At 42.6% G+C, this 27,760-nt stretch overlaps 2 protein-coding genes across 2 annotated transcripts; both read left to right on the top strand.

Moving 5' to 3' along the window:
* Window positions 1-1,937: 1,937 nt before the first annotated feature.
* On the top strand, window positions 1,938-10,290 carry LOC118771911 (highly reducing polyketide synthase cm3B-like). The gene is made up of 6 exons (XM_036520068.1): window positions 1,938-1,995; window positions 2,247-2,400; window positions 2,671-2,831; window positions 3,591-3,797; window positions 4,098-4,279; window positions 4,711-10,290. Exons 1-6 carry the CDS (start codon window positions 1,938-1,940, stop codon window positions 10,288-10,290), a joined length of 6,342 nt encoding a protein of 2,113 aa, XP_036375961.1.
* A 1,589-nt stretch (window positions 10,291-11,879) lies between these two features.
* rab18a (RAB18A, member RAS oncogene family) lies at window positions 11,880-26,679 on the top strand. Its single transcript, XM_036522397.1, has 7 exons — window positions 11,880-12,052; window positions 16,783-16,838; window positions 21,095-21,156; window positions 21,935-22,007; window positions 22,411-22,529; window positions 23,161-23,227; window positions 24,756-26,679. The coding sequence occupies exons 1-7, from the start codon at window positions 11,985-11,987 to the stop codon at window positions 24,926-24,928; spliced, it is 618 nt and encodes a 205-aa protein (XP_036378290.1). The 5' UTR covers window positions 11,880-11,984; the 3' UTR covers window positions 24,929-26,679.
* Window positions 26,680-27,760: the final 1,081 nt, after the last annotated feature.

Raw genomic sequence — 27,760 nt, 5'->3', positions numbered from 1 at the left:
CATGTCAGATGTGCTCACTGTGAGCACAGGCTGCCCGCAAGGCTGTGTTCTTTCCCCTGTGCTATTCTCTCTTTTTACCAATGAATTTATGATCAAGGAGAAACACTTTAGACTGTTTAAGTATGCTGATGACATGGCCTTAGTTGGCCTCCTAGAGAAATCAGACCCTCTAGGTGAAGCGGCCTGAGTTTTCTGAGAAGATAGAGTCGCCGCGAGCATCTCTTGAAAATATACTCCGTATCTTCAGAAAATCTCACCTGGGAGTCCAGAACTGTGCCAAGGTATTTAAGGTTTTCCACAATTTTGACATGTGGGCCATCAAGTGAAACTGGTTGAGTTTTCAGATTTTGTTTTGTGCAGATAACTGGTTCTTTTGTCTCGGCAACATTGATTTCTTGCTGGCTAAGGCGGCACCATGTTTCAAGGGCCTTAGTGTGAGCCAAATAGGCAGCTTCATCTAGTCTGCAGATCTCAGAACCAGCGTACAAAAACTATTGTTGAGAGTGTTTTAACTTTTCATCTCCCTGCCTTATGGTATGGTCACCTTAATTGTAGATTTAAGAATAAACTTTCTAGAATTGTGTCAATGGCAAGCAGAATAACTGGCAAACCCCAGAAGCCCTTAACTCAACTTTTTACAGAAAGGGTGAAGAAGAAGGCGAGGAGTATCCTGGCAGATAGCTCCCATCCTCTCTTCAGCCAGTTCGAGCCTTTGAAATCCAGGAGGCGCTATAGAGTCCCTCTGGCAAATAAAAATGTATTTAAGGAGTCCTTCATCCCAAGTGTCGTTAACATTCTTAACTCTACAAGTGACTGGTAAGATTCAAGCCACAGACACTGACAACAACTGTTTTTATTTATGTATTTATTTATTTTATGCACAATGTGACCTTGTCTACGTGTTTGTTTTATTAACTGCCTTATAACTGCCTGTCTTATGCTGTTGTTCTTGTGTTTTGGTGAGCCAAAGACAAATTTTCACCCTGGCCGACAATAAAGATATTTTCCATTCTGTAAAACAATACAACACTTATCTTAATTTATAACACAACACACAGCATGCGGGTGTTGTATTTTATTTTTTATTAGTGTTGTTATTTAATTTTATCTTGTGGAGGCAGTTAGCTATCAAGGAAGTAAGTTAGATTTTAGTGTTTTTGCCAGTAAGCTGTAGCGCTGTAAATGGTCAGGGTCGGGTTAGTAGGTTTGTTTTTATGACTTTAGCTGCATGTGCTGTAAGACACGTGCAGAGAATTCTGTAGGTTCTGTATAAATAGCTGTCCTGAACACAATGACCAAAACATAATCAAGCAAGGAGAATATTGCGAGCAGTTTTGGTGAGTAATGGTAATCCCTCTTCCATGTAAAGCAATCCGAGATTCTTGAAAGGCACTGTATATATGTAATCCATTATTATTATTGTTATTATTATTAGAGTTCTGTATATCTGTGCATACTGTGTCATATCTTCCACTGCTTCTGCTTTCTTATATAATTTTTGATGCTATTACAGTGCTTAACATGTGGTTATGATGAATTACTGTGTCATAATGATTTATTTGGAAGGTTTTTAATTATATATGTATAAAATAATATATAATAAATATAGCGCTAGCATTAATACTGGTACTATATTTACTCATGCAGATGTCTGGTTGGCATGCAATGTAACACCCTTATTCTTTAGACCTTACATAACTGATATGTATACAGTTATATATATATATACATATATATATATATGTGTGTGTGTGTGTGTGTGTGTGTGTGTGTGTGTGTGTGTGTGTGTGTGTGTCTATATGAATGCAGAATGAGAATGATAAATGTGCAAATTACATCACATGGATACACAACGCACACAAATTACATTTATTTGTAATGGTATCGCACATGTTTTCCTTCATCACTGTCAGTCCTGCACAGGCTACAAAACAAACATGGAGGACAAAGATGATGACATCGCTGTGGTTGGCATCGGATGTCATTTTCCAGGAGGTAGGACTTAGGTTTTGTCCAAACGTTTTTTCATCAGTCAGAATTTTGTTAATTAAATATTATTATTGTTTTTATTGTAATATTAAATAATTGATTTTAGACATCAGAAGAGGGAACTGCACGTGATTCTGGTGCATCATTCCTGTATTTGTGAGAGAGCAAGCAAATGTATTTTTCTGGACAAAGCAGCCAAAAAAAAAAAAGAAAGAAAAGACCTGGGTAGTAATATTTCATTTCCTGGTTGATTTCAGGTGAGGGGCTTGACAGTTTCTGGAAGGTTCTGTTGGAGGGAAAGAACTGTGCAGTACAGATTCCAAATGAGAGGTTTGACAGCGCGTTCTGGTACGACCCTGATGAAAATAAGGCGGGAAAATCATGCACGGCCAAAGCTGCACTCATCGAGGGGTAAGACAGTAATTAAAATTTCAAATTCAAATTAGTGAATATGTGCAGAATTTATTCAAATAATAAAAAGCAAGACCACTGATTCTTGCAAGTTTCTTTCCCCTGGTCTCCATTGTGTGACAGTTCCCCACTCTGATTGTCATCCAAATCATGGATCCCCCCCCCCCCCCCCCCATGTTTTATTAACTGTTGGTTATTATGGTTTTGTTGGCATAACGAGATTATTCAACTTCTTAATTGTTCTTGTCAAATTTGCACAACCTTCTCCAGGCTCAATTCATTTGACCACAAGTTCTTTGGCATCACTGAGGACGAGGCCGTCCAGATGGACCCCCAGCAGAAGCTACTGTTAGAATGTACCTACAGAGCCCTGGAGGATGCTGGGATACCAATGGAGAAGGCCAGCGGAACCAAGACAGGGGTGTTCGTGGGTAATGTGCTTGTATTTACATTACAGACTATTTCAGTGCCTACCGAATACACATTTCATTGACTCTGTATCACACAGGAAATAAAACTGAAAGTCTACACTGATATCAGATTTCATATGTCATTTCTCTAAGAAATATGATAGGAAACTCCTGACATTACTGGGGGCAGGAGCTCACAGTGGCAGAGAAAACTGCCCTCATTCTGCCAGGGATACTTGTGGGTGTCTTGGAGGACTGCATGTACCCCTGTTTGAGTGCAGGGCTTGCAAGGAGCACTTGATTTTCATGTGGTGTTTACAAGTAGTTGGGCATAAAGTGGATGTAACTTTTTAAACTTTTTTTTACATCAGTTACATCAGTCTCAATAGCCATGAAATCCTTTCCCTTCAAAACCAAGTGTAGAGATATGTAAAATGAGGGAGCATGTTAAAACATGAAATTACTCTTGTAGGATGAAGTAGTATGAGGTTTATATCTGCAGCACTGAATGTCTCAAATATAGAAAGTATCCCATCACAATTATATTACATTTACATTTATTCATTTGACAGATGCTTTTATCCAAAGCAACTTCTAAGTGAGGCAGAGTACAACACAAGCAAAAGCCATACATGGAGTCACAATGTTAGAAGTGCTGCATAACTGAGTTTCAGTAGTTGGCCAGACAAGGTACAAGCTAGAATTGCATTTACAGAACAAACATTGTACAGATTTATAGTTAACTGATTTGCTCATAAAAAATTCCCTCCTGCTTTTCAGGTATGATGAACAGAGACTTTGAACTGTCAATTTCGACGTACAGTGTCTCAGCAATAAACCACTATGTCGGCACTGGCACTCAGATGAGTATCGCAGCCAATAGGATCTCCTACACCTTCAACTTCACCGGTCCCTCATTTGCTATTGACTGCGCATGCTCCTCCTCATTGGTTGCTCTGCACTGTGCTGCCCAGGCTATAAGACAAGGTAACAGCGCTTGCACTGAAATTTCTACAGTGAAATACAGCAAAAACTCTATTCATAAATTCATTCACACAAAGAAGGAACACTATGCACTCTGACTGCCATACCAACGAGCCAGGCTTTTTGACGTCGCAAAGTCGCATGGTTGGTACCCCGTAGACCCGGGTTCGAGGTGACTGCTCTCACCCTTTGCTACACGCATATACATATACACAGGATTTCCCTCAAAAAATAAAAAATGCAGCTTGGTTTTATTTTTGGAATTATTTGGCCTTGGTTAGACTAATTTTTGCTCTGTTCTAGGTGATTGCGAGATGGCAGTGTGTGGGGGAGTTTGCTGTATTCTTGAGCCACGAGTCTTTGTTGCTCTCAGCAAGGCCAAAATGATCTCCCCCGAGGGCACCAGCAAACCTTTCTCCAGCAGAGCAGATGGCTATGGGAGAGGAGAAGGCTGTGGGATCGTCCTGCTGAAGCCACTGAAAAAAGTAAGATAACTGGAAAATTGTGTTATGCTGTTATTATCATATTATTAAACAGTTTTTCTACATTCCATATGTGTTCATTACATTGTACATTACATTAACTGTTCCATACTTAAAATACATTGACATTTACCCTTTCATCAGTTGTACCAGTTTTATATCATTGATGTGCTTTCTTGAACCAGACCACCACCACATTAAACAATGGCTGTATTGAAGTTCCATCAGACTTCACACAGAATTTATGTGACCTCCAACTATTACAGCATTGCCTGTAAATGCCAGAACTAATAATAATAATACGTTGTTTATAAGCATGTAAAAGAACCCCTTGCAATTTTAATAGTTGTCTCAAAAATGAGAAATGATTAAATGACATCAATCCCTTTGTATCAAAATGTCAAATAACATGACGTCATCTCCACTGTAAACAGGCTCTTCAGGACTTTGACCATATATGGGGCATCATAAGCAGAACTGCGGTCAATCAAGATGGCCGCTCCGTCACTCCAATCACCAAGCCATCCATGGCCCAGCAGGAGGAGCTTCTGAAAAGTATTTACTGTGCACCAGTTGGTCCCTTGCATGTGCAATACATAGAGGCTCATGGGACTGGAACTCCGGTGGGGGATCCCACTGAAGCAGGGAGCATCTCCAAAGTCATTGCCAAAGCCAGACCCCCAGGATCAGACCCGCTCTGCATCGGCTCTGTGAAAGGTAACATCGGACACACTGAGTCTGCAGCTGGAGTGGCGGGACTCATCAAGGTGCTTCTCATGATGCACCATGAAACATTTGTTCCTACACTCTTCTACTCTGAGGATGGGGCCAGTATCGATGGCAAAGCCCTGAATCTGAAAATTCCCACCAGAGTAGAGAAGTGGGAAAAGACTGGCCCAATGGGAAGGGCTGCAGGTATTAATAACTTTGGGTTTGGAGGGACAAATGCACATGCAATCATCAGAGAGTACAGACAGACATGTGTACATGAAAATCAGAAATCAGAAAATCAGAATTTACAAGTATTTGTACTGTCAGCGGCCTCACCAAAATCTCTGAAAATGATGGTGGAGGACACAGCTCAAAACATAAACAGAAAAAACACTGTGGACCTCCCAACACTTGTGTACACATCAGCATGCAGGAGGAGCCATATCAAACACAGATACAGACAGGCTATCGTAACATCCTCCCTGAGCGACTTGCAGGAGAAGCTGAAATCCACTCTGAGCAAAAAGATTGATCCCACAAGACCAGGCACCAGTTTAGTTTTTGTGTGTTGTGGGAATGGGGTGAACTACAGGGGGATGTGTACACAGCTGTTGAGGGAGGAAGTTGTTTTCAGAGAAAAGGTGAAAGAGGTTGACAGTGTCTTCCAAAATTACAAAGATATTGGCATTCTGTCAAAGCTGGAACATGATCATGATAATGAGGATTACTCAAAACCAGATGTTGCCCAACCCCTTCTCTTTGCCATCCAGGTTGCCATTGTCAGCCTTCTAAAGCACTGGGGTATCAGACCTGATGCCATTCTTGGCCATTCTGTAGGAGAGGTGGCTGCTGCCCACTGCTCTGGTCTGTTGTCTCTTGAAGATGCAGTGAAGGTCATCTACTTCCGCAGTGTGTTGCAGAGCAGGGTCACAGGAGGGAAAATGCTCGTTGTCAGCAATGTAGAGGTGTCAGAAATACTGACGCTCCTCCCTGCCTACTCTGGGAAGGTCTGCTTGGCTGCCTTCAACAGCCCTCAGTCCTGCACCCTGTCAGGTGATGCAGGTGCTGTAGAGAGTCTTCATCAGAAGCTTAAAACTTCACTTAACAGCAAGAATCTGTTCCTCCACATTTTAGATGTCCCTACTGCTTACCATAGCCACATGATGGATCCTATCTTGGCCCAAATAGTTGAAAACATAGGTTCTTTGCAAGAGAACAAAATGGAGGCAGAGCTGTTTTCAACTGTGACAGGAAAGGTGTGTTCTCAAGGGGATTTCAGCACAGGGAAATACTGGGCCAGAAATGTTCGTGAGCCTGTATCATTTGAGCAAGCAGTGAAATCAGCAACCAAAGACAAGAAGAACGTAGTCTTTGTAGAGATAGGTCCCAGAAGGGCCCTGCAGAGGAACATCATGGAGACATTGGGAAATGATGTCACAGTTTTCCCCTCTGTGCAGCCAGATAAAGACCGTGAGACGCTGCTGACTGTTGTGTCCAAACTGTTTGAGCTGGGGGTACAAGTAAACTGGGACCAGTTTTACAGAGGGTGTGAGGCACCACCTACACCTTTCCCCCGGTATCAGTTTGACTGTCCAGAGAACAACGTGCACTTTGAACTTGTGAGAAATGGCAGTGAAGCGTTCCACCCTGTTCTAATTCAGACCAGTCATGATGGCAAAGAATTCAGCTGCAACATTGCATCTGATTCAACATCCTATCTGCATGATCACAAAAACAATGGCGTTCCCATACTCCCGGGCGCCTTCTATGTTGAACTGGGCCTGGCGTCCTTCATGGGAAGCGTCAGAGGAAAAGTGCCTCTAAGCTCATTACAGCTGAGCATCAATTTCAAAGGCCCTTTCATTGTGAGCAAGAATTCTCCTGAGCTTAAAGTTAAGCTTGAGACAGCCGAGAATGAGACACGGTTTCAGATCTTTTCCCCGCTTGCAGCCTATGCATCCGGAACCATAGACTGCAAGAGAGGGAGATCATCTGAAGAGCAGGCCATCTTGTTGGACCGTGTTTTCAAGAGATGCACAGCTGTACTGCAGTCGGAGGAATTCTACTCGCATCTTGCTCAGGGAGGGTTCGAGTATGACTCAGTGTTCAAGAACCTTGGAGATGTGTTCTATGGGGAAGAATTAGATGAGGTCGTGTCCTCAGTTAAGGTTCCAGATGAACTGCTGCCTCAGCTGCATGACTACTGCATCCACCCAGTGGTGTTTGACTATTTCATGCAAATGGCGGCCATCATTGCAGGGAACAAGTTCATGTCCAGGCCTGGATTCCCATCATCCATAGGCAGTGTGGTAGTTTCAGATTCGCTACAGGAGGAAATGGTCATGTATTTACGGGCCACCGATGTAGGATCCAGTCACTTTGAAGTCTGTGGCTGTTTCACAGACAGAGAGGGTCGCGTTTTAGTTGAGCTAAAACATGTGAGGATTTCCTATCTAGGAGGCAGTTCTAATGTTGCTGAAGAGCTCTTCTTTCACAATGAATTCAACCTGATCTCAGATCAGCAGATCAGCTCCAGCCACAGGCCCAAGGCTTTAGTCTTTGCAGATCAGTCTGGAGTATCCAAAGCTCTCCAGCAGTACCTACACCCAAAGTCTACTTACATTTCCTATCCAGACTTGAGAATGATTTCCAGCTTTGATGGACCTGATTTTCTCTCGAAACTGCATGCGCTAGACGTTGACCAGACCTACAAGGAGGTTTTGTTCATGTGGGGCATTCAAAACCTCAGTGAGCAGAAAACGGAGAACATGGGGGAGCAGATGGCGGAATGCTGTGAGCTCTTCCGTCAAATTGTTGTCAGGCTGAAAGAGGAAAACTTTAAATACCCAATAAGAACGATCACCTACAAAGCAGCAGAGAAAACAGTGGACCACATCAGCCCGGGCTTTGTGCTCTCAGGCATGACTCGCGCCTGCGCAGCAGAGGTCGCAAATCTCTCTTTTCAGTTGGTTGATGTTGGCTCTGTTTCTGCTGAGGACATAAGTGCATTGGGTGAGGTTATTGCCTCATACCCTTGCAGCAAATACCCAGAGCTGATTGTAAGAAATGGCCAGATTTATTCAGTCTCCATTGCACGCACAACCCTCAAGACTATAGAGGGTCCTGCAAGAAAAGTCCACTCTTCAGAGCCCAAGCAGTTTGTCCTGCAGACTGCTGACCCTTACAGAATGACAGGCTTGTCTGCCATTCCTTCCAATGACTCTGGGGCCCAAATCCAGAAGCAAACCGTTGAAATTCAGCTGAGTAAAATCTGTGTTCACTCATCAGATTACTACCCTGTCAGTGTCTCTGATCTATCTTTTGGTCAGACCATGTACTGGAACAAACACACATCTCAGAACCACAAGCTTCTGGCTCTCGACTTCAGTGGTACTGTTACAGCTGTCGGGAGGGATGTGAGCAAGCTGAAAGTGGGAGATCATGTCGTTTCATGTTACCCTGTAGCTGCATCCTCCAAGATTGTGATTCCCGAAGCTGCCTGCTACAGCACAAAGAAGCTTCCATTTCTCAAGGAAGTACCATGTGTGTCCTACTTTGTGCTGTCATGGGAAATCTTGCACCGTACATTACCTAAGGTACGACAACAAGGAAAGCTGGGCATTATCACACCTGAGCCTGACTCCAGTCTAGTGCAGGTGTTGATGCTTACAGCAAACCAATCAGGGTGGAATGCCATTGTAGGAAGCAAGTCTAGTGGACTGCTGCAGAATGTGAATAAGTGTGATGCATTTGTGCTTTTGCCTCCTTTTGATGCATCCTTAGTTGCTAAGGCTTGTAGCGTGTCCACAGCCAGGAACATAGTTGTAGTGTGCGACAACCAAGTGTCTCCTGCTTTGTCGCTGAACATCTTCAGAAGTGAGAGCGAAAATGTCTGCATTCAGATCCTTCAGGTGGCCAATGTGTTCCAGAAAGCACAGCTAAAGAAGCAGAAAGCCCACATTTATAACTGGCTGAAATCAATGCATCTGAACAAAAAATCACTACAGCTCCAAAGCTCGCCTTTCCAAAGACGGACATCCGGGATCATCGATATCCTGCCTCTTGATGAGTCTGAATCCTATTTTGCCTCAGTCACCAAATCTGTGATAACACTGAATGGTACGGCTAACGTCTCAGATATCCCTGTGCTCGAGAAACAGAAGCTAAAGTTTCAAAAGAACTCTGTATATGTAGTGACAGGGGGGCTGTCTGGGCTGGGGTTCGAAACCGTGAAGTTCATTGCTCAGAGAGGTGGAGGATGCATCGTCATCCTTTCCAGGAGGGCTCCCACAGCTGAAATGCAGGTTGAGATAAACAACATCCACAATATATACGGAGCCTCAGTTATCAGCCTGCAGTGTGACATCTCAGTATTCGAACAGGTTACAAAGGCATTCGCCGCCATTGGACAGAGGTTTCCGTCCTGTCCAATCAGAGGCGTTTTCCACAGTGCAGTTGTCTTACAGGACGGGTTGCTTGAAACTCTTGACAAATCCCACTTTGAAAAAGTCCTGAAGCCAAAAGCTAATGGGGCTCTGAATTTGCATCACGCAACTAAGGAATGCAAGCTAGACTACTTTGTCTGCTATTCTTCAATCTCTTCATTCATTGGCAATGCTTCCCAGTCCAGCTACAGTGCAGCAAATTCATTCCTGGACATGTTTTGCCATTATCGGAGAAGTCTGGGGCTTGCTGGTCAGTCCATAAACTGGGGGGGTTTGAACCTTGGTCTCCTGCTGAACAGAGATAGTTTACAGAAGTTTCTGGAGGCAAGGGGAATAGTGATCATGCAGACAACAGAAATTCACGAAGGCTTAGAGCACTGCTTGCTGCAAAACAATCCCCAGCAGGTCGTGTGCAAGTTTAATTTCAGAAACTTGACCACCCATGTTCTCTCTCAGAATGCATCGCTCAATGCACGTCTGTCTGCCTTATCTGCAGAAGAAGTCAAAAACGCAATTGCAACAAATTCCAGAGTCCAGCAATATATTCCCTCCTCACCAGATGACTACATCAGGTCATTGCTGTGTGAAATTAGCTACGTAGAAATCAGCGAGCTGAATGACGATTCCTCCCTCACTGGTTTGGGGATTGACTCCATGCTAGCCATGACCCTGCAGAACCGAATTTTCCAAGATAGGGGCGTGACAGTTCCCCTTGTTAACTTGCTGGACCCAAACAGCACACTGTCCAATTTAGTGTCAATTCTGAAGGAAGGGAGAGAGGAGGAATTCCAGGGGGAGATTCAGAACTTTGCCTTGACTCAGAGTGATAAGACTGATGATGAGTACACAGAGTTATAGAGTCCTAATTTCTGATTTCTGATTAAGAACCAATAGAGACAGTGATTACCAAGATTGTGGCATGAATGCCAAACTATACTTTTTTTCATCTACAGATTTTTTTTATTATTATTATTTGCACTACCTTTATGGTGTTAAAAAAAAAAACAAGTCTTTTGATGTAGTTTCAAGTTGTAGCCGGGCTGTATGCTTTTGGAGGGCGTCAGTTTTCATTGCGAACTAACTAACCTAATAAATGAGTTCGAATTGCTGTTTTCTTTAATTGGTTTAAGAACGGCATTGTGGGGTATCACAGATGTAACAAGATGAGCTGATGGAGCATAGTATCGAAGCATGTTGTGCTCATAGGCTGACGGGGTAAAAAGGGAAAAACGTTCTTTGAGAAATGTGGAAAAAATAATAATTGACGAATGTGTGTGGCTAATGTGTGTTACAGACTAAATTTAATTATCTAAACAAGGCTTTTTTTGCACTTCCAGTCCGGGCGGTCTGGGCAGTCTGCTTGGATCTCAGTGGCCATTTTTAAGTAGAATTGATGAAACAGCCACTGTTTGAAAGAAAACTAGGTGATGTTGATTTGATGTTGTTTATATATCTATGGTGAAAAAAACACTATGGCTTATCAGCATGTTCACTTTCAGTGTAAAAAATTTTCATGAAATATGTCATTTGTGAAAAGCAAAGCCTTTGCAAATATTATGCATGATGTGTATGCACAATGTGTATGTCTAAGAAAATGCTATGTATATTCTTAACAAAGGAGAGAAAATTATCAGTATGGTATTGCCTGTTAAATGACAACTAAACTGAATGATAATTTAATTATCTAATCAACAATGGACATGTATTATTGCATGTCAAAATCATTTGTAATTAACCATTGGACCTGTGTGATTTCATTCATGTAATTGTGACAGCTAGCAAAAGCATATCATTTCAATGTTTGTGAAGAAATAAAGCTCAAATCACTACACCTCTCATATAGAGACAGCCATGTATATATATGTATATATATAAAAACCTTAGGAAATGGAAATATTCACTGGCTCAATGTGAAATGAGTGCATGTGTGTCCAACTACTAGGGTGGCTCAGATTGTATTAATAGGACAATAAATAGGTTAAATCACACATTATTTAGACATTTTGATAAAATTCAAAAGGACCATTTAAAGAATAAACATTTTTTTAAAAGTTGTGTCAGATGGATCTGCATCTACATACACCTTCTAGCAACAAACACGGTAACCATTCCCAATGTAGAACAACAATAAACTGAATATCAACTCAGTAAACGAATGTACCTGTGGTTGCTGCCTGAGCTCTGGACGTTGTTTCTTGCCAAATCCCTTAATGAGAAGTACACTAGTCATAAATTATTCAAAAAGAATTTAATTATTGAACTTACATCATTATGTCGTAATGATGTAAGTACATCAGTTAAAGTACTGCATGCGTGACCAAATTCTGGTCATTTATGAGCCTGGAACAAGTATGCTTAATCACAGCACCCCCTAGCGGTTGCATTGCAACAGTGACTGCATGACGTCACTCCTCAGCCGGAAGTTGCTGGTTGCTGATGATCTCAAAGCTTCCTTACCGACGGTTGAAGCAGCAACGTCACGTCAGCTTGCGTGTGAACCCGTTAAAGTTCCCACAGTTAAAAAAAAAACACTCCAAAACAACGGGGGGAATATGGACGACGACGTGCTCACGACTCTGAAAATACTGATAATAGGAGAAAGCGGCGTCGGGAAGTCCAGGTGAGATGTGTTTTTGTTGCGGCTGGTTTGTTTAGCTTAGGTAGCTGGGTTAGCCAGCTAGCTAGCTGTCCGAACCAGACTCTTCGAAAGTCCCGTTGCTAACACGGCCCTGCTTCGTCTCGACTCCGGTACGAGCATTACTGAAACAGGCAAGGCCCTGTGACAACACTGTCACTATTGTCCCACTGCTTAGCCAGATGGCTGTCGAGGTTTTTGTCTACCGTAGCCGTTGAGGCGTATGGCATTGATGTTGGCCTTGCTGTTGCTAGCTTGAAACATGCTTGTTTAACACCGGTTGCGGTAATGTTGACGTTAGCTAGATAGCTAGGCTAGCTATCGGTAAACATATTTGTCAGCCAGCTAGCTGTTGCGTTATTTACTTAGCTGAACTGACGATGTTTAAAGCTAGCCAGTTAGATGGCCACCGTTAAATATATTATTTGGGACACATATAAGTTTTTGGGGTTGCTCACTTTAGCTCGTTAGCTTTACATGGGGTATAACCTAGTCAGCTAACTAGCTACTAACTGAAGTGAGTTAGGTTAATGGACATTGTGCTACCTGCACTGTCTAAATAGCTCGTATGTTGACATTTGCCTAGGTAACTTTCGTCTAAGAAATTTTTAACAAAGAATCTCCATATAGCTACTACCTCCTTATTTTCAAACATCTGGTTAGCCATTTTGCTAACTCTGTTTCGCTTTGTGTGGTTAGATGTATTGTAATGTTTACTAGTCTGGATTCCTAGCCAGCTCGTTCACTAACCTCACAGCTGTCTGTACGATGACTTAACAGATAACGTCGGCTAATTATAAGCAACAGCAGTGAATTATTAGAAGAGCAAAAGGTGTTGCCGGCGAATGCATTTTAGGAACGTCTCTGTGCATTCGTGGCAGAGCCTTAAGACACCAAGCTACCAAGTTAGCAAGCTCAGTTTGAACGGATTCTTGCCTTGTCATCCTGTACTGCGTGGAGCATGTAACACGAGATAACACAGGGGTGGTCAGAAATGATGTTGCAACCCTCTGGATGATAGCTGGCCGGCGTGCTACTTAATTCCCAGATCATGCAGTTGACTGTGCGGATGTGGTTACTGCTCAGTTATGAAGGCGTTATTACAGAGCCTTTGCCCACCTCTGTACCTATGGAACGTGTGCTCTTAACGAACTGTGGGTGTATAATTTGTAGTCTGATTCCAGGTGACCTGTTGCAGTTCCTGGCTCGCTTTGCTTAACAAATTGGGGGTCATAAGGGCCGATTGCGTGCTGTTCGTGCTGTTGGTACATCGCCGCACGCATCTCTTATTTATTATTAATACCCCGTTTTAGTTCCGGGTGTTTTCAATCCATCTGTAACAGTGTCGTCTTAATTACATTTATCATCTGTGTGTGTCTGTGGCATAAATGATTAAGCAGAATGGCACACACAGTCATAGGATGGTAACTCTTTTGATGCCACAAAATCTGTCAGATGTATTATTCAGTATTAGGATTCATCAGTATAGCAGATGATCTAAAGCTTGTAGTGTGTTATTCCAGTGTATGCAGCCTTTGTTTGGTTTTAGAGATTGAAAATTTGAGCTTTATTAATGAAGGATTTTTAACCAAAGCTATGTGGACCTCTGGCAGCTGTTAAGAAAGTTAAGTGGTTCGAGCAATAAGAAAACACATATTTAACATAAGAAAAAGTAATCTAAATACAATAATACTCTTAGTGTTTATGTTCAAATCCTAGAAACATAATCTATTAAATTGCAAGGTCTGTGCAGTGGCTTCTAGGTTATGTGAATGTGCATTCATGCACTGCACACACAAGACTTTTGGGCTGTTAGGTGAAGTGCTCCTGAAGTCTTGAGGTGTATTGCGTGTGCTGCATTACCCCCAGCTGAATTTCTGCTTCCATTCACTCCTCATTCCTCATTTCAAGGCCTTCTTCTGTTGCTGGAAGGCATGCAATTTATGCGCTGAGTTAAAAAATAAAAAAAATAGATAAATACAATGGAGTAAAGTTCTGAAACGGGCTGAAACTTAATGTTTTTCCATCAGATTGGCTAGACGTTCAGTAATAGCGTCGTTAACAAAGGGCAAATTGTTACTTTATGTGGTCTGAAGCTGCGTCAAGCATTTTTATAGTATTTGGCTGGCTTTGTCTTTTAGCAAGATTAGTTATGTGAGATTTGAAGGGCCCTGTGAACAATGAAATTCTATGATTTCAGCAAATGATCCCTTCTTTTTTTGTCAGAGGAAAAAAATGTAGCCTGACATATCTATGAAAAGCTGTGTCATTTCCTGAAAATAAAACAATACAGCAGTTATAGATAATAGGCTATATATAACGGCCTGATGTCTGTTTAGTATTTTTACAGCCAGTATTGGTTTACAGTGTGAGCCGTCCCATTATTGTAAGTATTGTTTTAGTTGGATAGAGGGATAGCTCAAAATAACCGTAGCTTTTCTTTCTTATTTTTAGTCGTCTTATGTGATCTCAGCTAGGACTTGATCCTCGGTATTGACATCCACTGCTGTTGTGGTTTCATTTTGCCACTGAATATGAAGAAGCACAAAATAAATGTTTATATGAATTGCTGCAAGGGTGAAATAAAGGGTAATATCCTGTAACAGGGCTCATTGTGCAAGCACTGACTTCACTGACTAGTCACTGGGCTGCATCACATACACAGATGAACCCTGCCCTGAAGGTCATCAGTCAGTGATGTCATCTGACTTGCCTCGGTCCCTGTTTGTGTGCTGATGTGTTTGCATGCAGTAGCAAAGTCTTCAGCTCCGCTGTGGCTTGACCCACTGTAAGACATTTTGAATTTTCTCCTTTTTTTAAATTAAAATTCTTGAAGTATTGTTTGTTAAATGTATGTCAAGAGACGAGAGCTTTTGTTGTCAGCCCATCCATATACAAGTATACAGTAGAGTTGGGTTGAAATAACATTTCTTTAGGACCCATGGTGCTACATTCCGACAGTGAAGGACAAAAACAACGTAGGGTGTAAAGCATAAAATCCATAAATAATAAGACAATGGGGACAATAAATAGACAAAATAATGAGACAATAAATGGACCTAGTGGCAGGCAGAAGTGTGCAAGTAATTGTTAACAAAATTACACATTGCATAAAGTGGCTATGTGTATTAAAATTTTTTGGGGTGTTCTGTCCAGGGGGGTGGATGGGGGCATGCTGGGCCCTGGGGGTGTGGGTCAGTTCTTGTTTAGGTATGGGGGGAGGAGGGGGCAGCAGGGATTTGAAAAGCCTGACTGTCTGAGGGGAAAAAACTGTTGCAGTGTCTGGCAGTGACGGTACAGATGCTCCGGTACTTTCTGCCAGACGGCAGGGGGGTGAACAGTCCATGGGGGGCAGTTATAGGGGTCTGTGGCAATGCTGGTTGCAGTGCCGGATGCAGTGTTTGTTTAAGAGTTCATTCATGGTTGGGAGAGGGACCCCGATGATCCGTGCAGCCGTGCTCACTATTAGATGTAAAGATGTGTCTTTATTAGATGTGAAGAAGGTGAAGTTTTTAAAATACCTAAACGTTATGGGAGAGAGACTTAGGAGAAATTATCGCTGAAACAATGCGGGAGTTTCGCGTATGTTTTCCTCATGACTCTAGTAAGAAGCCCAAACTGTGTACTTGAATTTTGTAGTTCTGTCATGTCATGATAAGGCTGCTAAGATGATCATATCGTCTCTGAAGGCAGCACTCCCATGGCTTTAAAAGTGATTAAGTGATTAAAGTGATTTCTGCTCATTCCAGAATACTTCATGGCGAAGTGATCCTGTGATATCAGGATGTTGTGAAATGGCGGGCAGAGCAGTCATTTAGAACTACTCAGACGACTTTGTAGAGAGCTGTGTCGTAACAGATAACAGGTCACGTAACTTTTTAGGAACAGCTTTTTGGATGGGGGTGGGTCTCAAGAGGGAGACTGGCAGCCTCGCTGTGAAAAGAGCATAAGAAATGTCATTATGAGGACATGCTTTTCAGTCCAGCCAGGGTCATTTTCAGTCCAATGACAGGGTCATTTTGCCTATAGTGTAATGTGTTTAGCACAGTGTCATGCCTGGCCTGGAACACTTTAAGGTGCCTCTGCTTCCACTGTGAGTCCTGGTAAACTGTTCTGTGCGTTTGAAAGAAGTTTGAAAGAAGCACATTTTGTTGCTTCCTTGAAAAGGTCTGTGAGATTTTTTTTCAGCATCATTCTCCCTCTGAAAAACTGTGATTACCCCTTATTTTTTGTTCTTTCCAGGAATTATTCAAACCTCTAGCTAATGGCACAATGACAAAATCATGTACATGGTGCAAGTTAAACTAACTTCCCTGTGAAACAGAAGATAGGCACAGTAAGAAGGATTACGAACAATAGAAACCTAAGCACTGATGTCAGAACGTTAGAGGATCAAATTGCAGACGCACTGTGTATGATACAGTTTCTAAAGCCTTACTATATCACGTTTTATAAAAATCATTGGCTAAGCACATTTCTTTTCATCGCTGAGCCTTATATTGGATGCCATCGGAGGAACTGTATCATATATATATATATAGTGTGTCTCAGACACTCAGTCAAGGACTGGCCAAGAATTTCCCAGGAAGTCGTGACAGTAGTTTGTTTTTCCCCACTAGAGGGCTGGCTTGGGAAGTGACATCAGCCCCAGTCAAAGGGCATTTTGCTGAGAGGCCCTTTGTATCAAAGCTAACATTTTCCTTTCTTTTTTCCAGTTTGCTTTTGAGATTCACAGATGATACCTTTGATCCAGAGCTAGCAGCAACAATTGGTAAGTAGAAATGAAAATCTTGGAACATCTTGAAACAAAGTGTCTGTGGCTGAATCATTTCTCTCTCTCTCTCTCTCACACACACACACACACACACACAGAATAACTCAAGATTTGGAAGAGAGTAGGCAGACTGGATATCATAAAGCTGCAGCTATGGTGTCTTGCTAATCACCAGTTTGGTGTGGAAAGTCAGTCCAGGGCAGCTTCATGAGATTTATTTGGACCAGAGGTAGACAACCCTGGTCCTGGAGCAGCAGAGATGCTTTTGGTTTTTGTTGTTCTGAGGACCTTTTAATCACACAATTCCTGATGTCGGAGTGGCGAAATATTGAGGTGTGTTTACAATTTACAATTTACAATTTGGCATTTCGTAGACGCTTTTAAACCAAAGCAACTTACAATTAGTGCATCAGTCAGGTTTAGCTGACTTCCTCATAGGCAAAAGATCACAGTAGGAATGCAAATTCCTTACATAATTATTTACAGTACCATGCTCTTGTATATCCTGCAACAATAAAACAGAAATGTGCAAACAAAGCCTGCAACATAGAGACAGGGTTAGTACAGAAGGTTTTCTTTTTCTTAATAGAAACCTAACAGAAAGGTTACACAACAGGGGACAGGTGGATTCTGAAAAGGTGGGTTTTCAGGCTCCTGCGGAAGATGGCGAGTGTTTTAGGCTCTCAGTCAGACAAAAAAGACCATATAACCTATGGACGAAGGGAACATATATGTCATAAAGGGTCCAGATGCCCTACCTGAGGCCTACTCCCCTAGTGATGTTCTGCTGCTCAGACTCTCAAACAGGAATGAACAGACATGCAACAGACATGCAGCAGACAGGGCAGGCATTTGTCACCTGAGTGGAGGGAGGGGATCGATATGTCCTCACTGTCCTTCACTCACACACAGGCTGGGGAGTGAGAGGGAGGGAGAGAGACACAAGGAAGTATCGTCTTCCATGCTTGTTTCCTGAAATGCTCTGGCGACAGAGATAAACTCCTCTCAGATTGGTTAAGTCAGCTTTAATCCCTTGAGAGTGACCGGGAGAGAAGGAGAGAGGAGCTCTGAAAGTGTTGGGTTCTCAGTGCTGGTAGTGTTCAGGCTGTGTGTGCAGACAATGCTAAGGAGCTGCTGTGATTCGGGACCCTGGCTCCATCACAGTCTCCTTTAGGCTTCATCACCTTCAAGAATGAAACAGTCTGAGCTCCTACATCGCAGGGTTTGAAATCGGACAGCGGTTTGATGAATGTGTTTTAGAACGAAACAGGGTGAGAATTCACACCTTGGCATTGGCTTCAGAATCCGAGCCCAGCCTCTGACATACCAATGGCATGACGCTGCACTGCTGTAGATAAGATATTAATAATGATGATGACAATATTTCTGTGGTTTTCTTTCTTGATTTATAACATGCTTGACATCCTGCTGGTTAAGTGACCTCATCAGCTGTTCCCAGTAGTCTCTCTGACTAATCAAATGATGTGGTGCTTCTCCAACGGTCAAAGATAATACCAGAGCACCACGGTCAATTGTGAATGGTCAATAAATCAACACGATTCCAGAAATGTGCAACTCATCTCCAGAGTCATTTTGATACATTTCTTTTGATTCGGTGTATCTGTGACCTGTAATCAGCTGTTAAGTCCAAAAAAGTGGAATGTTTATCAATCTATTTTGCATAAATCTGCTTTCTGGATGCAGTCTTAACATTTGAATTATGGCTGGGGAGGCGGACCCCACCAGCTATTCACAGACCCACTCAGGTCTGTGAATGATATCAGAATGCTGTACAGGATTAAGCATTAGATGACTCTCAGCTGACATATTCTGGAAAATATTGAAGGACAGCACAGAGTTTTTTTGTCAGGTAACCTTGAAACTGTTAACAGCAAACTACCACTTGTCAGTCAGGGGACATGTTATATTGGTTATGTTTGAAAAATATGGGAATGTCCCGATTGATCACCTGGAAACCGTATAGTGTACATTTTACAATTATATTCGTATAAATCCCATCGCACAATGTCAGCCCTGTTGAAATAACATTACCAGCAGGTTTTTAGCGACTTAGATGTAATAAAAATATTTTTTCTTGTAGGCAGGCAATTCTCTTATTTAACTTGGCCAGCTGTATGTCTTTGCCAAACAGATGTCCCTGCTGAAATTCAGTTAATTCTACTTTGACATAAGTCCTGTCATATTTGTGCTAGCAAAGCCTCTTTGTCCCAGTGCTGTTAATGGTCTTTTTTTCTGGGTGATGTATAAGCATGCAGGTTGAGGGCACACCTCTTTTACATTAGTAATCAGGAAATTCCGTTTGTTGTTTTGGAATTACTCGCTTCGTATATTTTCAGGCCCCATTGCAAAGCCAGTCTCTCCAAAGGGAATGTCGACTTTATTAAACGTTTCATTAACTTTTTGAAAAGAAGTGACCGGAATCAGAATCCGGTTAATCAAGCAGTGTTAATACAGAGCAAAGGACGTGGAGTGAAGGTATTAGTTCATATTTCTTTAACATAGTATCAGGTCCCAGCAAGGTCAAAGCCTTGTCACCTCACATCATGTGTGTATATTGTAGCAAAGCCTCCTGTGTATATACTGTAACTGATACCCACGTGGACACAAATCTCTGCAGTAGCTGTGAAAAATACAGATAATAATTTATGCAAAATCTCGGTCGTGTGTTCTTCTAAATCCAAAAATTACAACTGACAGCTTTTTTCAGTGACACAGAAATAACATTTCAGAACAGTGTCTTGTCTTTCAGGGTTGCATTCCTGAATCAGACAGCTGTGAGAGGCAGCTCCCAGGGTCACAGAGTATGAAAACGTGTCACTGCTTAATCACGAACATAATTCAATCTTTGACATCTCCACCTCCCATACCAATATTATATGCCAACTAATACATCCAGCCTGGTTCACTGTAATTCTCAGGCAGGCATGTGCAAGGATTCAGAAGGGAGTTTTTTAGCGTATCGTAGAGTGCAGCATCAGAGGGAAGGCATTTGCTGGACTAGCAGCGCCGGCGGCATGCAAATCAGCTCTGACAAGGACGGCCGTACATAAAACCGGGGTTAGCAGCTGAGCAAGGCTGCCCAGACGTCCGAGACGTCAGGATCCAGGGGTCAGCGAGTGCACTCCGAACAGACGGGCCCTGAGGTATTTCTATGAAATTTAAGCGTGCGCTGCGAGAAAGCTTTGTGATATATATGTATTTTTTGTGGCCGTCTTTTTTTTTTTTCTTCTTTTTTCTTTTTTTTTTTCGTCTGTTTTGTGTCCGCGCTTGTCGTTCGGGGTGGTTTCAGATTACTCATAAAATCATAGCCTTTCAAAAGCCGGACTGTCGGCCTGTCGGGCTGCTGACCTTTTTTTTTTTTTCCTCCATATTTCAAACAGACGGGGCGGCTGCTACTGACTGTACATTAAACAAAGTAACCCGCTGTGAAAGGCCCTAGCCGCGTCGCGTGAATTCCCCCGCTCTCGTCTGGCTGCTGCGTCCCTCCAGCCTCACAGAGCTTGTTTATACAGTGAGGGCTCCATTACTGGTTCCTCTGCGGAGACTGACAGTGCGCAAGGTCACAAAGGTGACGGCCCTCTTGGCTTTGACAGCCGCCCACCCCCCACCTCTTGTTTTTGCTGGAGTTGAAGTTTGGCCGAAACGTCAAAACAACCGCGGTCAAGGCATTTGTCTCTCTGATAAAACTTTCAGTGCATACTAAAAATTATGGGTAAGATGTCCTCCAACCGCGTCAGCTGCAGTGTGTTGAAAGCCACAATAGAGATGATTTAGCTATTGAGGGTGCTTAGGGCTGTGCTACTGGGTTTTTATTTTATTGTATTTATTTATTAGAATAAAATTGAAAGCTACTTTATTTTGTTTTGGCAAAGATTACCCCAAATTGTGATTCTTTTGCAGTGATGTGTTTCAGATGCTCAGTGGTCATTTCCTGCAGTCTTGACATTATTTATGCATATATTAATATAAAGTAGGCCAGTCCCAGAGGAGAATTTATATGGATTTACAGTTTAAATTGACGGTATAGAGCACTGCTCCTGACAAATGACTTGGTCGGTTTCAACTTTGGCCTGTCAAGTTTTATGTTAATTTTTGAGACAATACTTTAGTGTGTCTGTACTGATGTTTTTGCAAAGCAAGTTTCAAGAAGACAGTGGAAGTTCAATTCACCATTCACTCATGCAAACAGAAGAGATTGTTGACTTCAGTTCTGTGCACTCTTGTGATTGCAGGTGTCGATTTCAAAGTAAAAACTATTTCAGTGGATGGTAACAAGGCAAAGCTTGCAATATGGGTAAGTGCTGAAATGGAGATTCATAGATTTTTGCATCTAAGAGAAAATAAATGTCTGTACAATATTCATTTGACACATTTCTATATACACATTCAGATCTGTAATGGCATAGCAGTGGTGCTTAGGATGTGAAAAGTGACACTGGTAAAACCATCTTACTCTGTATCAGTTATAAATCATATATCACCATATAAATGTTGAATATTTATGCAGAAAATGATACATAGTTCTTATATAGGACATTTGAAAGAGACAGTTAGAGATACCCATAGCTTGTGCAGTCCAAAAGACCATAGGAAATGTTCTGCCCTTAGCTGAGTCAAAAGTACTTGAATAGAATGAATATGGTATGCATGGAGTGTGCTGTTCTTAATGTCATGCAGTTTATCACCAAAAAGACAGTCAAGGTTAAAGCTCTCAGAGAACTACAAGTTCTCACAGCACAAGACAAGTCACTTTACAGCAGGCCTAGTCAGATGAAGCAGGCGTTAGGGAATGTGATGTAAGTCGGGTGGACGATTTGTAATGAAGTACAGTCACAAGTGAAAACAGCAACAGGGCCATCTGATGTGTGGGACTGATCAGTAATTCATCCAGCAGTCCAGGAGATGGCGATAATGCACAACATTGCACTGAGAGTAGAGGAAAGATGGGCTTTTGAATTCATGTGTTTCTTTCGTAGTTCCTGGTCTTCATTAAGGCACATTTTCCTCTGTATCTTTCAACTGATGAAGTGGTTTTATTGTTTTTTTTTTGTATTTTTTTTTTTTTTTTGCAGGACACAGCCGGCCAAGAGCGCTTCAGAACCCTAACGCCAAGCTACTATCGCGGTGCACAAGGAGTTATCTTGGGTAATTCATTTAAGTCATATTTAACATTTTACTATTCAAAGGTGCTTTCAGTCAAAAAGCTGTCTGAAAAATAGCTGTGATTTTTTCATGTTTGATTCATGTGACTCTCTGCACTGTACGAGCACATGTGCCCATCTGTCAGTGTGACAGGAATTGAAATGCCTTGGGCCTTTAAACAAATCTGTCCCTGTAGTTATGACTGTTGATCTTGTGCCAGCGTGGGAAGCCATTGTGTCAATATGTATGAGAGTTCAATAGACTCCCCCTCCTTGTAGAATACCTCAGCAGAGAAGTTGCAAAGTGTTAGCTCCACAGTGACAGTATGTGCAAAGAACAGGGGCTTCCTGGCTTAAAGAGGTGATTTCTTTTTTTTTAACCCCACTTGTGTCTTCTCACCTCGCAGTATATGATGTCACGAGACGGGATACTTTTGCCAAGCTTGATAACTGGCTAAACGAGCTGGAGACGTACTGTACAAGGAACGACCTCGTGAAAATGCTGGTTGGGAACAAAATCGATAAGGTGAGTACGCTTCTTCCATTGTCTGTGTATTCACAAGGAAAATTCCAGAGAGATAAAGCACCGTGTTACATCGATTTCACCCAGTCAGACTTTCCTCATAGAGGAAGACATTTCTGTTTGTTTTTGGTCTTTTGTTAAGGTGACCCAGCATCCTTATGTAAAAGGCATAATAACATTTTCACTCCATTACATTATTGTGATTTATCAGACACACTTATACAGAGCGACCTACATAGGTTATTTTTTTTTACATGTTATCTGTTTATACAGCTTGATATTTCACTGAAGCAATTCTGGGTTAAGTACCTTACCCAAGGACACAGCAGCAGACTCTCAGCAGGGAATCGAACCTGCAACCTTTCAGTTATGAGCCCCGCTCACTGCTCTGCTACACTGCCATTGAATGTTTATAAGCTTGTTTAGACATGAACTGTTTTTTCGGGTCCTCCGTTTTTGACAGCGCTGTCTCGTTTCTCTGCTTATAGTTCTGTTGTCGTTGCAGGGTTTTTCATTTCTCGCTTCTCCAGCTCGGATTTGCGGGGCTTTTTCCTCCCTGTCCACCCCGCCTAATTCACGGTAGCTGACAGGCACAGATGGTAGCCCTCATAAATGCCTGTTCTTTTCGTTTCAGGAAAACCGGGAGCTAGACAGGAACGAAGGCCTGAAGTTTGCAAGAAAACATTCCATGCTTTTTATAGGTAAGACAGGAGAATTACCCCCTCAAACAAACCTCATGAATTATTGCAGGCAATTACATAGAGGAAACCTTTTTTTTTTTTTCCTTTTCTTTTTTTGAATTACTGTCCTACTTGTAGTGGAGCGTCTGCACCGGCGTGTATTGCTATTTTTGACATGGCTTTGCCCATTCTGAAGTCATGCCCTTAGATGAACGGTGATTCCCCCTCTGCACGCCTTTGTCAGGGTTCACTTAAGTTCAAGTAGCAGAAAAAAGGATTGTGAAAACAGCCAGTGACATGCCGTAGAACAAAGAGGGATGAGGTTCTTCTTTCTTCATGTTTTGTTTTGTGTTTTCCAGACTGTGTTCCTCTTTAGAAACCAGGTCAATATTTCTGAGTTTCCATTTTAAAGCAGGCAGCACAATTGAACGTTAGGGGGGGGATATGTTTAGTGGTGATCAAAGGAATTTATCAATCTATTTTATGAATGCATTTTTTGTGGTGAAATGAAGTATATGGGTTTTGGATGTTGGTGAAATATTTTTGGCATCAGGGTGAGTCATACATTGTTCATGACTGGCCATAATCCATTCTAATAACTTTAAAGCCTTTTTCTCAGCAACAGTGGTGGCGGAATACCGTCACTGCAATGCTGGTATTCCTCACCAACACCCCATTCACACCACCCACCAGTGTCTGAAGGAATCCACCATATTGCTTTTTGCAGGTTGCTGGCCCATTCACATACGCAAGGGCAAGTGCCTGTTTTTGGTTTTGCTCAGTTTAGAAATCACTGGCTGCAAGCACTTTTGACATTCAGAGTGATAAATCAACTCATCACCTCTGACCAATGAGGTTGACTTGATGCTTATGCAACAGTTAGTCAGTCAGGGGATCACATCCAGCCATGATTGATTGTTCAGATCGATGGCAAAAACATTTAATTAAACTCCATAATCCATATGATTTATTTTAAGAAAAGCCCATGCAGACACAGTACATTGCCAACAAGTCACAAAAGTGTAAGTTATATGCGTAACTTTCCTGAACTGTCTAATAAGCATCCTTTTTGAGCCCACACAGTAAGTTGTTTGAAATGAAGTAATTTGAAGATTTTGGTAATCTCATTCTGTATATTGCTTTTAGCTGTGCTTTTTTTTTTTTGCTCTGGTTTAGCCGAAATTATTTTTGGCCTGCGGGTAAGATGTTCAGCTTCACTACTTGTTACACAAGTGAATAAATATTTAAGTACAGGTCCGCTTAAATTAGCCACGTCTGAAGCTGCAAATGGATTGAGGCCGCTCTGGAATGAAACGAGTCGCCGTCACGGCAGCGGAAACACATTGGCTTTAAGTCTAAACCGATTGTGGGGTGATTTTATTTTTTACTCTTTTTTTTTGTTGTTTTTTTGTTTTTTTTCTACACGGCCGCAGTAACATTTGTGCTACAGTGCAGCGGGAGCTGGAGTTGTATTGGTGAGGTGCCGGTGTGATATTTTTTGTGTGTGTCTCCCCCCCTCCCACTCCCACCCTCCCCCTCATGGGTGCAGAGGCGAGTGCGAAGACCCGAGATGGAGTGCAGTGTGCGTTTGAGGAGCTGGTGGAGAAGATCATCCAGACCCCGGGGCTGTGGGAGAGTGAGACGCAGGGTCGGGGGGTGCGTCTGTCTGACCAGGAGGGGCGCGGCGGGGGGGGCTGTGGCGGCTACTGCTCCTTGGTGTAACCCCCACCGCCCCACCGCCCCATCCCCCTTCACGGAGGAAACCTAACCAAACACACACACACACAGAATGGCAAATTTAAGGAAAGAAAGAAAAAAACAAACAGACAAGGAAAGCATCATTTTCCAACTATTTAAACACAGCCTCTGAAGAGTAAATAGCGGTTCTATACACACGCTCGGCGGCTGGCGCTCCTAGGGACTTTGCTATTTGCACACTCACCCCCGGTATCATGGCAGCGCTCTTGGAGTGTTAAACATCGCTCCTTCCCCCCGACCCCGACCGCCCCCCCCTCACCCCGCCGAATGACGACGTTGCTCGAGCGCCCTCTGCTCCGCCCTCTGAGCACGGCACCATGGCGACGGCCAGCGGCCGCTGGTGGACAGCACAGCAGGTGTCCTTCCCAGAGCCGCCGAGGGTGGAACATTCGGAAGCATTCTGGAACCGTCTGAACCAATCGCGGCAGAGCTAGACATATCCATCCCTCCTGCCTTTTAGAATAATGTATTTTTTACCTTGTGTACTTGATGGCGCATTTCTGTTGTAGTGTGCAAAAACAGCATTTCTTTCTGGCTGCCTGTTTCTCTCTCTCTCTCTCGCTCTCTCTCTCTCGAATGTGCAAACTTGCAGATGCGACTCATACTGCCTCGGCAAGCACAGCCTTGCTCCTCGAGAAGCAGGAGTCTCTAGCATGCTTCTTCTTCCTGCTCTGCATGATCATGCCTTGTGCTCCTGATTTAGGGAAGATGGGGGCAGAGGTGGGCCTCTTCCCCTGCATTATTTTATCAGCTGAAGCTGTGGCTGGGCTGCGCTCTAGCCAGACCAACAGGCTCGCGCATAATGTACCTCTGTTGTCCAAAACCAGCTGTTTGTTCGGAATAATAGAGTTACCAACTTCTTGGAACTAAGTTTTACTGCTTTTATTAACTTGGACTCCACGCTTTAAATATGTTTTGAAGGGTTTATAAATCAAACGGCTTGGCACAGAGGCTTTCTGTTGTGCACTTAAAGAAAAAATGGAAAAAAAAAACAGTGCATGTCTTGTCTGGTTTGAGGGTTCCTCTACCCTGGCTTTAAAGGCCTGTGAACCCCGCTGACTCCGCCCTCTCCCTTCAGAGATCCAGCTCTGTCCATTGCACCAGGGTCACACTTAAAAAAAAAAGAAAAAAAAAGGTCTTTATAAAAGAACCGTGAGAACACCACCTCAGTGTTTCCACTAAGAAAGGAAGAGGTGCAAGGTTTTGAGTCCGTGTCCTTTCCTTTCCCCTCTCCTTCAGTCGCTCACCTTTATTTTAATTTGAGGCTGGCTGTCCCTGTACCTTCTGTTGTATCCCTGCGTGTGCATTCCCACGGTCACCTGCTTCCTTTTTCCCTGCCTGTAGTTATCGAGTGCCAGGGGATAGATGGGTAATTTAGAATTGGTACACTGGTGTACAAATAATCATGGTGAATGGGGATGAAACACATGCCTTTTTGTCTGTTCAGAGTATTCTTTTTGTTCTCTGTTTATTTTTTTTAAACTGCATGGAAGGTTGTCTGTGTTGTGACACAGAATTGCATACCCTTTTTCACGTGTTTATTCAATAATAAACTGTATTAATAACTTGCAAAGTTATTGTATTGTTTTAAACACTTGCACATTGTAAGGGTCTGGGGTGTTTGGGGTTTTTTCCCTGTGATGATTATTTTTGAGTACTTTACATAGGGAATATTGCCTCTTGACAAGCTGCATTTAAGTGACCACTAATTACTTTTTGAAGCAGAATCAGAGATACTTTATATGCCTATGTTTGTATGTTCATACATATATATACTTATATATGCACATGCAAACACACATGTATACATATATAACATTTAAACATGTAGTTGTATTTGTATATCAAAATATGCTGTAGAATTTTCATATGTACTGTACATTGTTAAACAAAATATACATATAAAACATTTAAATCATTACATTTTTAAAGGACTGCTTATTTTGCTGTTGTGACAAATTTTAGTTTGTTACTGTAAAATAAAGTGACAGCTGCCTCTAAGTACTTAATACCTTAATAATTAAACCTTAATGATACCTTAATTCTGTTGCATATGCATTTCAGGGTTCCAGTCCTGTTACATTTGCAGTCTTGACACATATGACACATACATGGTGTAAAGCTAATATGGTCTACAACGGGAATGCATTGTAAGGTATCTAATATTTCAGGAGAATTTTACTTGGTTGATGGCCGCTGCAGCTCAGTGGCTTTCACCAAACCACAAACACACATACACACCACTTGGTTGGCTGATATTGAACACATGATCCCCTTATGAATGGAAGGAAGGAAATGTTCTCATGATGACGGCATTGACATATGCATGCAAGATTTACAAAGTGATATGAGGACATTCATTCACCCAGAGGTGTTCAGGACTGGGTGTGTTTGCACATCATTGGGGTTCATCCATAACAGATCTGTCTCTTCTTTTGTCCCACAAAGTTACACCCCTTTCAGGACCAAATAAGCATCAGCTCTCTCCTCGGTGTGCCAGGCCATGCCTGACTCCAGCGTGGCAGGTTTGTTGAGACACCGCCATCGAGGTGCAGTCATGTCAAAGCGCAGTGAGCCGCTGTGAGGGGCAACCTGGAGCCTCGTTCTGAAGGTACAGAGCGGTGAGTCCGTGCGCCACTCTGCTAACCTGGCTGTGCCGTGAATCATTTACAGACACACTTCTGCAGTGTACATAGAGGGGTGATGCTGCCGTGCGCGTCTCCGGGGAGACGCTGTCGCCGTGCCGCATTAAAGCGAGACAGCAAGGCGTTGGCCCCGGGTTTAAGGACGTTCACA

This window comes from Megalops cyprinoides, chromosome 2, assembly GCF_013368585.1.
Source record: "Megalops cyprinoides isolate fMegCyp1 chromosome 2, fMegCyp1.pri, whole genome shotgun sequence".
Lineage (NCBI taxonomy): Eukaryota > Metazoa > Chordata > Actinopteri > Elopiformes > Megalopidae > Megalops > Megalops cyprinoides.
The sequence above is the reverse complement of the archived record's forward strand: the minus strand, read 5'-3'. Positions and strand labels throughout refer to the sequence as shown.

Bases quoted from the DNA above. Each gene is read 5' to 3' on its own strand.
- LOC118771911 (XM_036520068.1), top strand. From the start codon at position 1,938: ATGGAGGACAAAGATGATGACATCGCTGTGGTTGGCATCGGATGTCAT. The intron at 2,832-3,590 runs GTAATGTGCTTG...CCTGCTTTTCAG, and splicing joins CAAGACAGGGGTGTTCGTGG to GTATGATGAACAGAGACTTT. The intron at 3,798-4,097 runs GTAACAGCGCTT...GCTCTGTTCTAG, and splicing joins TGCCCAGGCTATAAGACAAG to GTGATTGCGAGATGGCAGTG.
- rab18a (XM_036522397.1), top strand. From the start codon at position 11,985: ATGGACGACGACGTGCTCACGACTCTGAAAATACTGATAATAGGAGAA. The intron at 16,839-21,094 runs GTAAGTAGAAAT...TTGTGATTGCAG, and splicing joins AGAGCTAGCAGCAACAATTG to GTGTCGATTTCAAAGTAAAA. The intron at 21,157-21,934 runs GTAAGTGCTGAA...TTTTTTTTGCAG, and splicing joins AGGCAAAGCTTGCAATATGG to GACACAGCCGGCCAAGAGCG.